The sequence below is a fragment of the Saccopteryx leptura genome, chromosome 8 (assembly GCF_036850995.1).
Source record: "Saccopteryx leptura isolate mSacLep1 chromosome 8, mSacLep1_pri_phased_curated, whole genome shotgun sequence".
NCBI lineage: Eukaryota > Metazoa > Chordata > Mammalia > Chiroptera > Emballonuridae > Saccopteryx > Saccopteryx leptura.
In genome coordinates, this window is record NC_089510.1 from 51,874,261 (window position 1) to 51,888,761 (window position 14,501).

At 42.7% G+C, this 14,501-nt stretch overlaps 2 protein-coding genes and 1 pseudogene across 2 annotated transcripts in view; 2 read left to right on the forward strand and 1 right to left on the reverse strand.

The window, feature by feature from the left end:
• The window catches only part of PARP14 (poly(ADP-ribose) polymerase family member 14), a 50,890-nt gene extending 37,480 nt beyond the window's left edge, over positions 1-13,410 (forward strand). The window contains exons 14-17 of the mRNA XM_066346768.1: positions 2,232-2,831; positions 4,452-4,585; positions 11,192-11,366; positions 12,457-13,410. Of these exons, the coding sequence (XP_066202865.1) occupies positions 2,232-2,831; positions 4,452-4,585; positions 11,192-11,366; positions 12,457-12,743 (1,196 nt within the window). The 3' untranslated portion in view covers positions 12,744-13,410. The remainder of the gene's footprint in view (positions 1-2,231; positions 2,832-4,451; positions 4,586-11,191; positions 11,367-12,456) is intronic.
• The window catches only part of PARP9 (poly(ADP-ribose) polymerase family member 9), a 357,437-nt gene that overhangs the window by 166,205 nt on the left and 176,731 nt on the right, over positions 1-14,501 (reverse strand). The gene's annotated exons all lie outside the window — the stretch shown is intronic.
• LOC136380037 (Golgi reassembly-stacking protein 2 pseudogene) lies at positions 5,094-6,433 on the forward strand (annotated as a pseudogene).

Consider the following 14,501-nt stretch of genomic DNA (forward strand, 5'->3'; position numbering starts at 1 on the left):
TCCCCCAACCCATCTCTGATAACCATAGATCTGAACTCTTTTTCTATGAATTTGGGTGGGTTTTTTTTTTTAGATTCCACATGTAAGTGAGATCTTATGGTATTTGTCTTTTTCTATCTGACTTGAAAATGCTAATCTTTAACGAACTACCAGAATGAGAAATTAGAAAATAATCCATTTACAATAGCATCAAAAAGAATAAAATACCTAGGAATAAATTTAACCAAGGAATTGAAAGACCTATACACTGAAAACTATAAGACACTGATGAAAGAAACTGAAGAAGACACAAATAAATGGAAAGATACTCTATGTTCATGTGTTGGAAAGATTAGTATTGTTAAAATATACATAGTTTCTAATGCAGTCTACAGATTCAGTGCAATCCCTATCAAAATTCCAGTGGCACTTTTTACAGAAATAGAAGAAACAACCCTAAAATTTGTATGGAACCAAAAAGACCTTAAATAGCTAAAGCAATCTTGAGAAAAAATAACAAAGGTGGAGTTATTATAATTCCTGGTTTCAAAGTATATTACAAAGCTATAGTAATCAAAAACAGTATGGTATTGATATAAACACAGATACATAGATCAATGGAAAAGATTAGAAAACCTAGAAATAAACCTATGCATATATGGTCAGTTAACTTACAACAAAGAAACCAAGAATATATTGTACAATGAGGAAAGGACAGTCTCTCTAATAAATAGTGTTGGGTGCTCACTTTGGTAGCACATATGCTAAAAGAAATGGTGTTGGGAAAATTGGACAGCTACGCAAAAGAATGAAACTGGCCACTATCTTACACCACACAAAAATCCACTCAAAATGGATTAAAAACTTTAATGTAAGACCCGAAACCCTAAAGGTTCTAGGAGAAAACAGAAGGAGTTAGCTTCTCTCAATATTAGTCTTTGCAGAAAGTTTTTGGCTTTGACACCAAAAACACTAACAGCAAAAGCAAAAATAAATAACTGGGAATGTATCAAACTAAAAAGCTTTTGCACAACAAAGGAAACCATCAACAAAATGAAAAGACAACTTACCAAATGGGAGAAAATAGTTGCACTCATATACCTGATAAGGAGTTACTATAAAAAATATATAAAGAACTTATACAGCTCAATAGAAAAAAATCCAATTCAAAAATGAGCATAGGATATATATAAATAGACATATTTCCCAGAGAAGATATACAAATGGTAAACAGATTAAAAGGTGCTCAGCATCACTAGTCATCAGGAAATTGTGAATCAAAACTATAATGAGATATTACCTCACACATGTTAGAATGCTTTTATGGGAAACACAAGAAATAAATGTCGGCAAAAATGTGGAGAAGAGAGAAAACTTGTGCACTGTTGGTAGAATTGTGAATTGTAAATTGGTGCAGCCACTATGGAAAACAGTATGGAGGTTCCTCAAAAAAGTAAAAATAGAACTGCCACATGATCCAGCAATTTCATTTCTAGCTATTTATCTGAAAGAAATAAGATATCTACTCTTCCATGTTCATTGAACATTATTTACATACCCAAGACATGGAAGCAACCTGTTGTCCATTGGCAAGTGAATGGATCAAGATTTGGTATATACGTATATATGTATGTATTCATTCTGTCATAAAACCACTTCTTCTTTATCCATTCATTCACACACACAAACATAACTCAGGATGGGGCAAGAGTAGGTTTGTACTTGTGGGTAAGTGAAAGTTTATTCTTGTATTATTTATTAATTATTGTGTTATTTTCCATATGAACAACTGTAAACCTACTTTTACTCACCCTGCATATATGATAGAATAGTATTCAGTCACAAAAAGGAAGGAAATCCTGCCATTTATAACAACATGGATGGACCATGGATTATACGAAATGAAATAAGTCAGACAGAGAAAGGCAAATACTGTGTGATACTTCGAATATGTGGAAATTAAAAAAAAAAAAGCCTAAACTCTTCAATGCAGAGAACAGTTTGGTGGTTATCAGAGGTGGGGTGGTAGGAGGTGAGCAAAATGGGTGAAGGTGGTCCAAAGGCACAAACTTCCAGTTATAAGATAAGTCCTGGAGACATCATTATAGGACAATGACTGAAAAAGGAAGGTAAAAAGGGAGGGAGGGAAGAAGAGAAGGAAGGAGGAAGGAAGGGAGAAATGGCTAATAGCTATCTTTTTTTTTCTTTTTAAATTCAAGACATCGTTGCATTCCCTTTCTTTTCTTTTTTAGCATTTCTTGGCTTCTCAAAGCAATCTCCCCCAAAACAAAAGCCTTTGGTTTTGGAAAAGAAAACAGAATTAGCAATTTTTCAGGTGTGCGGTGAAAATGAAAAACTTGTGGAACAGGCCCTGTGCTGGATACAGAATCTGATTAAAAAGGAGCAGAATCTCTACACCAGTACAGACGAGTGTATCAAGGACTTTGATGAACAGGAGTATCAGGAGTTGAGTAAGCTGCAGAAGACCTTGAATATTGTCATACACGTGGACCATCAGAAACCTTTGATTGAGGTCTCAGGAACTATCAGTGATGTGTTACAGGCTAGAAATGCAATTGAGGACATGATGAAGGTCGTTAAATCAGCCAAAGAGCAGGAACTCAAAGCAGATTACGTCAGTGACTTTGTGGAATGGCAGTATAACGACAATAACACTATTTATAATTTTGACAAAATGACCAATCTACAATTGGAAGATGCAAAGAAAAAACAGAGAGCGACCATTGATATCAAAATTAATAATCAGAAGTACACAGTGGACTTGAAAACATACATTGCTATAGATGCAAAAGGACACAGTTTATCTGTCCAGCGCCACCTGAAACCTAAAGGTGAGTCAGACTTTCATGCGTGGGATCCATTATTTTGCGCTTACTTTGGGCTTACCACTACTTTATATTGTACATACACCAAAATTGTATTCAAGTAGATAAAATTTAAGTAACTGTTATGGAATAAAATAGAAACTTGGTCTCTGAGTTTACGGAGCTTACATTATGTCCAGGAAAATCCAGCACGGGTGCAACCACAGGCTGAGGATGGCTGTCTTAGTGGTACCACTAGCCAAACCTTGCAATTTTAGTTTACCAGCTTGCCAGAGCCACTTCTTCTGAGAGGTAATGGCTGCTTCAGTCAGGTGAGGGGAAGCCATAGGCTTTAAAGAAAAGTGGCCCAAGGCTTTTTTTTTTTTTTTTTTTGTATTTTTCTGAAGTGAGAAGCAGGAAGGCAGAGAGACAGACTCCCGCAAGTGCCCAACCAGGATCCACCCGGCATGCCCACTAGGGGGCGATGCTCTGCCTATCTGGGGCGTTGTTCCATTGCAACCAGAGCCTTTCTAGCGCCTGAGGCAGAGACTATGGAGCCATCCTCAGTGCCCGGGCAACTTCGCTCCAATGGAGCCTTGGCTGCAGGAGGGGGAGAGATAAAGAGAGAAAGGAGAGGGGGAAGGGTGGAGAAGCAGATGGACGCTTCTCTTGTGTACCCTGGCCAGGAATCAAACCCGAGATTTCCACATGCCGGGCCAACGCTCTGCTACTGAGCCAACCGGCCAGGGCTGGCCCAAGGCTTTTTAGAAGAAAAGAGAAGACAGCCTGATCAGAGAGGGGGCACTTTCTGTATCTGTGATCAATACCCAGACAGATCTTCTCTCAGAAGTCACTTCCTCCTCTGCCCTGAAAATAAGGTTTCGTGACATACACATCAGGAAGCAGCCTTTAAATCCTCTGAGTAGACCTGCTTTCCAAGAAGGGAATGCTTGTCTCGTATAGACAGCCATTCCTGCCTCCAAACCACAGAAGTCCTCCGCTGTAAACTAAGTCAGAATGGCTTCCCTTCCAGTACGATATCTTCATCTCTTGTGAGATCAGTGTGAATGAATTCTTCAGACCCTGAGCAATGCTGAGGAAATGACAAGTCAAGAATAATACTGTGTTTACCAGCAGGGATGACAGAGCTGCCACCACAAACTGCCACATAGCAAAACCCACCACTTGATGTGGAGGACCTTGTGGTGGGGAGTTCTGGCAAAAATCCATGTGTTTGTAAGCAAGACAACAGTGATGATTTAAAACATTGTAGGGGACTGGTTTATTGTTAAGTTATTAAGTTATGACAGGTTAGAGACTGAGCAGAATGTGCAGCGGGGACACTACACCAGCAGTTCTCAAACCTTGGTCAAAACTTAAGATATAGGGACACGGGTTCTGCTCCTCAGAGATTTTGATTTGATAGATCTGTGGGGTTAATTTTAAGCAAGCCCTTACAGTTGGTGGGAGTGGTTGTCTGTGGCCCACACTTTGAAAACATTCTCCTAAAACGTTTCTTGGAGTGCATTGAATTCAGAGACTGTAAAGAACATAAGTGGTAGTTAGTTTTCCACAGCATACCAGGAGGGTGGACTGTGTAGATGAGCCTCCCCGCGTGGAGAGTGTCCTCAAATGTCTACTTTGCAGTTGAGACCCCTGGACACTGGAGGGATATGAAGCAGGAGAATGTCTGTCTGGTTGAGCTACAGCCTGGTCATGCAGAATACAACAACGTGGCAGACAAGTTTAATAAGACCTGCGCACACTTCAAGATAGCGAAGGTAAGCTTTCTCTGACATGGACTTTCTTAATGGCGGAAATAAGGGGTATTGTGGTCCTGGATAAATATATTTGGATTCATTTCCTATCAAATTTTTAATACAGAATTAAAATATTTTATGGCAGTTAGATTTTTAGATTCTAGATTCTACTCGTTACCAAAATTACTGAGATATTAAGACTGAGATTCTTGTGTCATTTATTACAATATAATAGTAGATTCAGTGTGATATTAGACTACTAAAGATACATATTTCTTTTATGAAGTAAGCTAATGAAAATTCAAATATATGGCTTCAAAGTTGCAGTTGGTAACTAGCAAACCAGCACAAAGAAACATGTGGAGGCTCCCCAGGTTGGAGCTCTGTGTCCGCCCCTCTGCTCACAGACCAGCAGTGCCTGCTTCCTCAGTAAAGCCAATGACCCTTTCATTGTTCATCTCATTTATTTTGGCATCTTGCACTCTTAAAAGTTAATATTGTTCTTTGAAATTTATGTCCTTTCTTGTGGGTACAAGAAAATTACCCAGGCCACAGAGCTGGACTGGGGCCATTCTTTGATTTTATTGTTTCTATCAATGGTTTGAGATTAAATAAAGACAATGATACTACTATTAAGGATCTACTGAAAACGAATGTTGAAAAGCCTGTAAAAATTCTTATCTACAGTAGTAATGCCCTGGAGCTGCGAGAGACCTCAGTCACACCAAGTAACGTGGGGCGGCCAGGGCTTGCTGGGAGTGAGAATTCGTTTCTGCAGCTTTGATGAGGCGATTGAAAATGTTTGGCATGTGTTGGAAGTGTAATCAGATTCTCCTGTGGCACTGGTAGGTCTGAGACCTCACAGTGATTACATCACTCAAGCAGCTACTGTCCTAAATAAGTTTGAAGATCTGTACAGCTTTATTGAAACACATGAAGCAAAACCATTGAAACTTTGTGTGTGTATACAGACACCGTTAACTGTCGAGAAGTGATTATTACACCAAATTCTGCATGGGGTGGAGAAAGCAGCTAAGATGTGGCATTGGATATGGTTATTTGCATCAAATACCTACACGCCCCTTTGAAGAAGGAAAGAAAATTTTTCTTCCAGGACAGATGACTGGTACACGTATTACCCCCCTTTAAAGATAGGTTTACGGAGGTCCAGCTATCCTCGGTTAACCCCCCTGCCCGCCTTTGTCATCACCAGGAACTACAGAAATCGAACAGGGTCTGTCTGGACTTTCTGTCAGCTCAACTCCACCAGCTGTCAGTAACGTTCTCAGTACAGGCGCACCAGCAGTACCATTATTGCCACCACCAGTCAACCAGTCCCTCACTTCCGGGCCATCAGTGAATGCAGCTACTGCATTACCATGTCTGATGCCTTTATCAGCAGGACCACCTAGCCTGCCTCTGCCTTCCCCAACCTCAACCTCCCCGCACCGCATGTCATGCCTGGTGTCCGCCTTCCAGAACTCGTGAACCCGAGTGTGCCACCTCTTCCTTCCCTGCCTTCCCGAAACTTACCTAGCATTGCGGCTCTCCCATTGCCATCCAAGTTCCTGTCCTCATTCCCTTTGGTTCCAGCGGTCTGTTCTGCAGCAGGCTGAGGGCGCTCTCCTCCCTCCCACCCACCAGCAGCCCACCCCTCCACCCTGTCAGGACCACTGCAAGGGCAGGCGCCACCTCAGCATTCGCTCTTGATGTGACACTCCCAGCGTCAAGGCTCCCATTACTGTTGAGGACAGAGCCGGCGAACCCACCCCAGCCAGTGAGAAGCCTGTTGCTGCTGTAACGATGCACAGGCCTCCAAGTCACCTTAAGTTTGAGCCATCTTCAGATTGGCGTGGTGTGCTTATTTAACCACAGAAGCGCATCTGGAAGTGCAAACTATCATTAATTTCAAACTAGTTTGTAGCATCCTGTAAATTGTAAATAATTCTAAGGGGAGAAACAAAGCGAGAGGATCTGGGATTGTATCCTGCCAAGTGGGTTCATGGGCTGTGGAGGGCACCGTCAGAAAGTGCTTGTATTTTAAAACCAGAAAGAATTGTAAGGGTGGCTTGCTGCCAGGAATCCACTGCCGTTCTTGGGGTGTGCATCTCTGGGAAAGGTGGTGACAGATGTCCACTGGTGTCCTTGTCTGCCTGCTACTCTTCTTTAAGAAAATGAAGTATTTTATGCCTGTACTAGGCATAAAACACATGCAACATTTCTTGTATTTTGTGAATCCTTTGCGAGAATGCAGACCACCTCACTAAACCGTGGAAAGAAAAGATACCAATACTTTACTTTTGGTCTCCATGAATCACATCTCTGTTAAGGTTTACATGAAAATTCCAACTAAAGATGTTCCACAGTTTATACTATTAATTGTTCAGCCTATACACAGGTCCTTGTTTTGAGCTCTCAAAATTACTCAGACAACATTTTGTAACTGCTGCTGTTGCTTTATACGTCCACCATAAAAGGGCATTTAAAAAGAATTAAAGGAGGTATTGCACAGTTTAAACCAGAAGGTGGCACTTTGTGGCTACTTGAAATCTTCTAGCTACACTGGGAATAGCTTCAGCAATAGATGACAGTAACTGAGCTTTTCTTCTGTGGTCGTTTAAATTACAGCCCCTAATGCCCTGTGTGCTCCTCCTCTCAGTGTGCCGCACATCTTTAATGCCATTGTTCATGTCTTACTGTTTGCTTTCTCCTGAGTTTGCTAAGAGATAAGTTAAGTGAAATTGATTTATTGAATGAAATTAAATGCATTTTATCTGTTTTTAACTAAGAAAAAAAACCTCTAATGCAAATAAGTATATTTATCATTTCCCAACCAATGCAATGAATTTTTAGCACTTTAAATCCATTTATCTCCTCTTACCTTTTGTACTATTTTCCTTCCTTCCTTCCTTCCTTCCTTCCTTCCTTCCTTCCTTCCTCCCCTCCCCTCCCCTCCCCTCCCCTCCCCTCCCCTCCCCTCCCTCCCTCCCTCCCTCCCTCCCTCCCTCCCTCCCTCCCTCCCTCCCTCCCTCCCTTCCTTCCTTCCTTCCTTCCTTCCTTCCTTCCTTCCTTCCTTCCTGTGTGAGAAAGAGAGACAGAAGGACAGGCAGGGACAGACAGACAGGAAGAGAGAGAGAAGCATCAACTTGTTGTGGCACCTTAGTTGCTCATTGATTGCTTTCTCATATGTGTCTTGACTGAGGGGCTTCAGTTGAGCCAGCAACTCCTTCCTCAAACCAGTGACCTTCGGGCTCAAGCCAGCGACCATAGGGTTATGTCTATGATCTCACGCTGAAGCCAGTGATCCCAAGCTCAAGCTTGTGATTCTGTGCTCAAGCCAGATGAGCCCATGCTCAAGCTGGCAACCTCAGGGTTTTGAACCTGGGTCCTCAGCATCTCAGGCCAATGCTCTGTTTATTGCACCAGTGCCTGGTCAGGCTGTACTACATTTAATCTGAATTTTAATTCTAGGTATATTGTAACACCTGTAAAATTTTACCCCACTGTCCTTCAATTCTTCTTGTATTTTCATGCCTATATCTTGGGATCATTTTTCTTTTGGCTTTACTTTTTTCTTTTTAAGTGTATATCTGTTCATTATGTTTCTAATAGTCTCAGTTTTTGTCTGAAAAATAACCGCATTTCACTTTCATTCATTGAAAAATATGCCAGCTGGGTTTAGAATTCTGGGTGGCAGTTGTTTTCTTGAAGCATTTTGAAGAAGTTATTCTACTGTCTTCTGACTCTATTTCACTCTGCATTGTCCTTCTACCTGGGAGCTTGGCCCATCAAATCCTTGTTGCCTTCAAACGGACGTTTCCCCCACAGTTCTTCTAGTAGTTGTTGGCAAGAGGATTGGTCTGAAACAAACAGTTTACCACAGCCAGAAGCCTGCTGCTAAAATAAACCTCTCAAGTAAAATTTTAAGATTTATTTGCAGTGGTTTTTTTTTTTTTTGCATTTTTCTGAAGCTGGAAACAGGGAGAGACAGTCAGACAGACTCCTGCATGCGCCCGACCAGGATCCACCCGGCACGCCCACCATGGGGCGATGCTCTGCCCACCAGGGGGCGATGCTCTGCCCATCCTGGGCGTCGCCATGTTGTGACCAGAGCCACTCTAGCGCCTGGGGCAGAGGCCAAGGAGCCATCCCCAGCGCCCGGGCCATCTTTGCTCCAATGGAGCCTTGGCTGCGGGAGGGGAAGAGAGAGACAGAGAGGAAGGCGCGGCGGAGGGGTGGAGAAGCAAATGGGCGCTTCTCCTGTGTGCCCTGGCCGGGAATCGAACCCGGGTCCTCCGCACGCTAGGCCGACGCTCTACCGCTGAGCCAACCGGCCAGGGCTGCAGTGTTTTTTAATCTTATAATTTATCCCACTAACTTATTACTTGAAATAATTTGTTTTTTGTGTGCAGCTAGTACATTTGAGAAGGGTGAGTGCTCACTTTAGCAATACATATGAAGAAAGAAAAGGGGAGAAACAGGATTGAAAGGATTAATAAATAAGAATGGTTTCAAAACTCTATAAGAAGAAATTTTTAAGGCTTTTAGAAAATGAGTAAAATAAATAAAATTTAAGGTAAATAGAAACAAAATAGAAGTAGGCAGTTAAAGATAAGAAACTTAATTGTAGGTAAAAGAAAAAGAGAAATTTAAATCTCAAATCAGATAAACAAAATGCACAATAATACTGAGACTTTGACAATTTCCTATGTCAATTATAAATAGACACCCAAAACTGGAAGAGAAAAACAGAGAACCAGGTGAAAGCAGGTAACAGTGTTAGAACTGAGAGTTCTCTAGAATGGAAACATATTCTGACAACATGGAACCTTCATTTTGTGCCTTTCCATGAGGGGCTACCCCATTCACCCACTCCTCAGTCTCTCCCAGGACAACTAGGAAACTGCCACTACCTGGTCATTGGGAAGTTTCAAAGCTGAGCTGCAATGCAGGACCCAAGGAGTTTTCACCACAGCCCTGCAAACCACTGTTCAAAGAGTATGATCAAAGCATAGCCACTTTGAAATGCAGATTGGTGCATCCACTATGGAAAACTGTCGAGTTTCCTCAAAAAATTAAAAATGGAATTGCCTATGACCCAGCAATTCCACTTCTCAGATTATATCTGAAGAAACTAGAAACACTAATTCTCAAGAATATATATACACCTCTATGTTCACTGCAGTATTATTTTATAATAGCCAAGACTTGGAAGTAACCCAAGTATCCATCAGCAGATGAGTGGGTAAAAAAATGGTAGTATAGGCCCTGGCCGGTTGGCTCAGTGGTAGAGCATCGGCCTGGCGTGCAGAAGTCCCGGGTTCGATTCCCGGCCAGGGCACACAGGAGAAGCGCCCATCTGCTTCTCCACCCCTCCCCCTCTCCTTCCTCTCTGTCTCTCTCTTCCCCTCCTGCAGCGAGGCTCCATTGGAGCAAAGATGGCCTGGGCGCTGGGGATGGCTCCTTGGCCTCTGCCCCAGGCGCTAGAGTGGCTCTGGTCACGACAGAGCGACGCCCCGGAGGGGCAGAGCATTGCCCCCTGGTGGGCGTGCCGGGTGGATCCCGGTCGGGCGCATGCGGGAGTCTGTCTGACTGTCTCTCCCCGTTTCCAGCTTCAGAAAAAAAAAATGGTGGTACAGTTACACAATAGAATACTACTCAGCCATAAAAAAGGAAACCTTAACTTTTATAACAGTATTACTGGACCAAGAGAGTATTATGCTAAGTGAAATAAACCAGTCAGAGAAAGACAACCACCATATGATTTCACTTATATTTAGAATCTAATGAACAAAATGAACAGAGACAGACTCATAGATACAAAGAACAGACTGACAGCTGTCAGAGGGGAGGGGTGTGGGGACGGGGTGAAAAAGGTGAAGGGATTATAAAGTATAAATTGGTATTGCAGAATAGCCACAGCGTAGGGAATATAGTCAATAATATCAAGTTGAATAGATACAGGGCCAGGGGGGTACTTGAAACAGTGGGGGGACCACTCTGTAAAGTGCATGGTTTTCTAACCACTTTGCTGTATATTGGAAACTAATACTGAATGATAGTGAATATAAACTGTCATTGAAAAATAAATTAGAAAAAAAAAAAAGCATGGTCACTTTGGTCTGCAACCAAGTTCCCTTCTGCCAGGAATCATGCCTTACTCTTCCAACTGGCCAGGAGATTAATTTTCATTAATTAATTTCCTTCTTGCCTTGACACTAGTGATTCTCCCATGGTTAGAACTTGGCTGGGTCAACCAGTATCCCAGGAGGACTGAGGAGGAGAGGGGCAAAATGACGAGGCGAAGTAGACTGCAAAGTAGCAGCAATTACAAGGAAGGTGAAAAGCAGGGGTTGGACTGCCTTGGCCAAGATCCAAAACATTGTTTGCTCTTGTAGTGCATAAATAAGATGTTAAAAATTAAATCAACTTTTCTTCTCAAGGCCTGACTTGTGAAACACTGGCTCTGAAAAGATTTACGAATACAGAAAGCTGCCATCTGGCATTGAATTTACTGTTGACTGTAATTTTTACTTATAAAAAAAAAAACAGCGGTCATATTTCATTTGCTATATCTTGCCATGGGCTCTTGGCACCAACGGAATAGTTTTCCTTCTTGATTTGCAGATTCAGAGGATCCAGAATCCGGGTCTCTGGAAGAGCTACCAGATGAAGAAAAGAAACATGGATGACAAAAATGGCCAAGTCAATAATGAGAGGCTGCTCTTCCATGGGACAGATGTGGATTCATTGCCACATGTCAACCTAAAAGGCTTTAACCGCAGTTATGCTGGAAAGAATGGTAAGGAAGCAAGTCATGTGGCTGCTCCAGAGGAGGTGTCAGCCCTGAGGAGCCAAACGGCAAGGGGCCGAGTGGATTGCGCTGTGTTCATGGTTCATGGCCAGGCTGCAGCCTACCGTTTCTGCTCAAACTCACTACATTTCACCCCAAAGGGACTGACCTGCCCTCTGAGGTAGAAGAATGATTTTTTAAAGTTAAAAACAAATTTTTTTTTTTTTTTTTTTTTTTTTTTTACAGGGACAGAAATAAAGTCAGAGAGAAGGATAGATAGGGTCAGACAGACAGGAACAGAGAGAGATGAGAAGCATCAATTATCAGGTTTTCATTGCGACACCTTAGTTGTTCATTGACTGCTTTCTCATATGTGCCTTGACCATGGGCTACAGCAGACCGAGTAACCCCTTGCTTGAGCCAGCGACCTTGGGTCCAAGCTGGTGAGCTTTTTGCTCAAGCCAGATGAGTCTGTGCTCAAGCTGGCGACGTCGGGGTCTTGAACCTGGGTCCTCGCATCCCAGTCCGATGCTCTCTCCACTGCGCCACCCCCTGGTCAGGCAAAAAACAAAAATATTTCTAAAGAGGCTTTAGAGAAAACTGAACATTATTTAACAGTATTTGACATGTTGGGTCAATACGTCAAATTATAGACTATACTGACATTCTTTTTTTTTTTTTTTTTTTTTGTATTTTTCCAAAGTGAGAAGCTGTGGGGAGGGGGGGACAGACAGACTGACTCCTGCATGTACCCCACCAGGATCCACCTGGCAAACCCACCAGGGGGCGATGCCCTGCCCATCTAGGGAGTTGCTCCACTGCAATCGGAGCCATTCTAGTGCCTGAGGCAGAGGCCATGCTGGCTGCATGGTGGACCAACTTTGCTCCCATGGAGCCTTGGCTGCGGGGGTGCTGGGGGGAAGAAAGATAGAGAGAATGGAGAGGGGGAGGGGTGGAGAAGCAGATGGGCACTTCTCCTGTGTGCCCTGGCCAGGAATCAAACCCAGGACTTCCACGTGCTGGGTCAATGCTCTACCGCTGAACCAACCGGCCAGAGCCTACATTGACATTCTTAAAACTGTTGTTTTTCTTTTCACAGCTACAGCCTTTGGAAAGGGAACCTATTTTGCTGTCAATGCCAAGTATTCTGCTAATGATACATACTCCAAACCAGACGTCAATGGGAATAAGTATATGTATTACGTGCGAGTGCTTACTGGATTGTTCACGGTTGGAAATCGTTCATTAATTGTCCCTCCTCCGAAGAACCCTCTAAATCCGGCTGACTTGTATGACACTGTCACAGATAATGTGAACAACCCAAGTTTATTTGTGGTATTTTATGATGACTATGCTTACCCAGAGTACCTCATTACTTTTAAATAATAACATTTTGATATTCCTCACAAAAGATATGATTCATCTATCTGTAATAGCCATTTTTTTAACCTTTTCCATCTCATGGCATACTTCAACTAATTACCAAAATTCTGTGGCACTCCAAAAAATGTATTTTTTTACAATCTAACAAAAAAATAGGTGTAATTTTGGTTCATTAACACCAGACAGCTACTGTTGTGTTGGCTGTTACCATTTCTTTTTTTTTTATTATTATTAATTTTTTTTTTTAGAGAGGAGAGAGAGTGAGAGAGAGAGAAGGGGAAGGGAGGAGCAGGAAGCATCAACTCCCATATGTGCCTTGACCAGGCAAGCCCAGGGTTTTGAACCGGCGACCTCAGCATTCTAGGTCGATGCTTTATCCACTGCGCCACCACAGGTCAGGCTGTTACCATTTCTTTATCTGACAATCTAAGGGAAAAGAGGCCAGTGCCCCTGACTAAATAGGTAGTGCATGTCTTGTGGCACACCGCTTGAAAATCCCTGATCGATACCTACGTTGTTGGAAAACAAGTTTTAGATTTTTTTTCTCTTAATAGCTTTTTTTTTTAAGATCGAAGGATCCTTGTCACTGAAATCAGACTTTCTTCAGCTTCTCTTTTATAACTAGAGCGAACCTTTCTTGAAATCAATAAATTTGAGAATTTAAATCAGATACGTTGCAAGTGTGTGTTGTCAACCATGGACATCAAGTCTGTAGAAGAACAGGTTCCTATTTTCAGGAAGGAGGGAATAACAATCTTGAAAGCAGAGGGCACAGCTATGAGTTTCAGCTGCCACTGAAGGAGACAGCTGGTATGTCAAGATGCCACATTACTGTGGGGAGCGCAGTGTTACTAAGAGGGTAGGACTGCTCTCTTTCTTGGGGACAGAGATGGTGTCTTATCCATTTTTTTATCCCCAGACTGAGGTCCAGGGGATGCTCCAGAAATATTTCATAAACCAATTAAGAGTGAAAAACCCCTAGTCAGACTCTTACCCAGGTAGGAACCATTTCTTCAATATCCTTGACTTACTGTCACATTGCCTCAAATTGAATGGATTCAATGGGGAACTTCATGTTTCATAAACCGATCCGTGACACAGGGGCTCCAGTCCAGGCTCGGGGACTGCGGTGCGGCTGTGCCCTGCACAGCCAGGGGCTGTGGTCAAGCTTGCAGTGTGCAGCTGAACAGTGTCCTGTGGAGTTGTGCAGCACAGCAGCCCTGACTCCAGGGCGTCCTATTCATGTTGAATACAAGTCTGCTTTCTTGTAACTTTTTATGGTGTTAATTTGGCCCAGTGCAAACAGTAAGATAAGCCTACTACACCTTTAGTGTCAAACCCTCATTATGTTAAGATTAAATTCTAAGATTATTAAACGGAAAATTTTCTTTGGCAGCCTACCTTTTAATGCTTTAATGTATATAAAATACCTGACCAGGCGGTGGCGCAGTGGGTGGAGCATCAGCCTGGGATGCTGAGGACCCAGGTTTGAAGCCCTGAGGTCGCCAGCTTGAGCATAGGGTTGCCGGCTTGAGCGTGGGCTTGCTGGCTTGAGCATGGGATCATAGACATGACCCCAAGGTCACTCTACTGAGCCCAAGGTTACTGTAAGATATTTTTCCCTGCCAAGAAAGAAAGAAAGGCGTAGCCACGAAGTGTGGAATAATAAATGCTTTATTTAGTACAGTATTTCCCAGATGATGTTCCCCGGTCCCGGGGACAGAGGCCAGGGAAGTCGCATAAAGGAAACTGTGTGGTGGA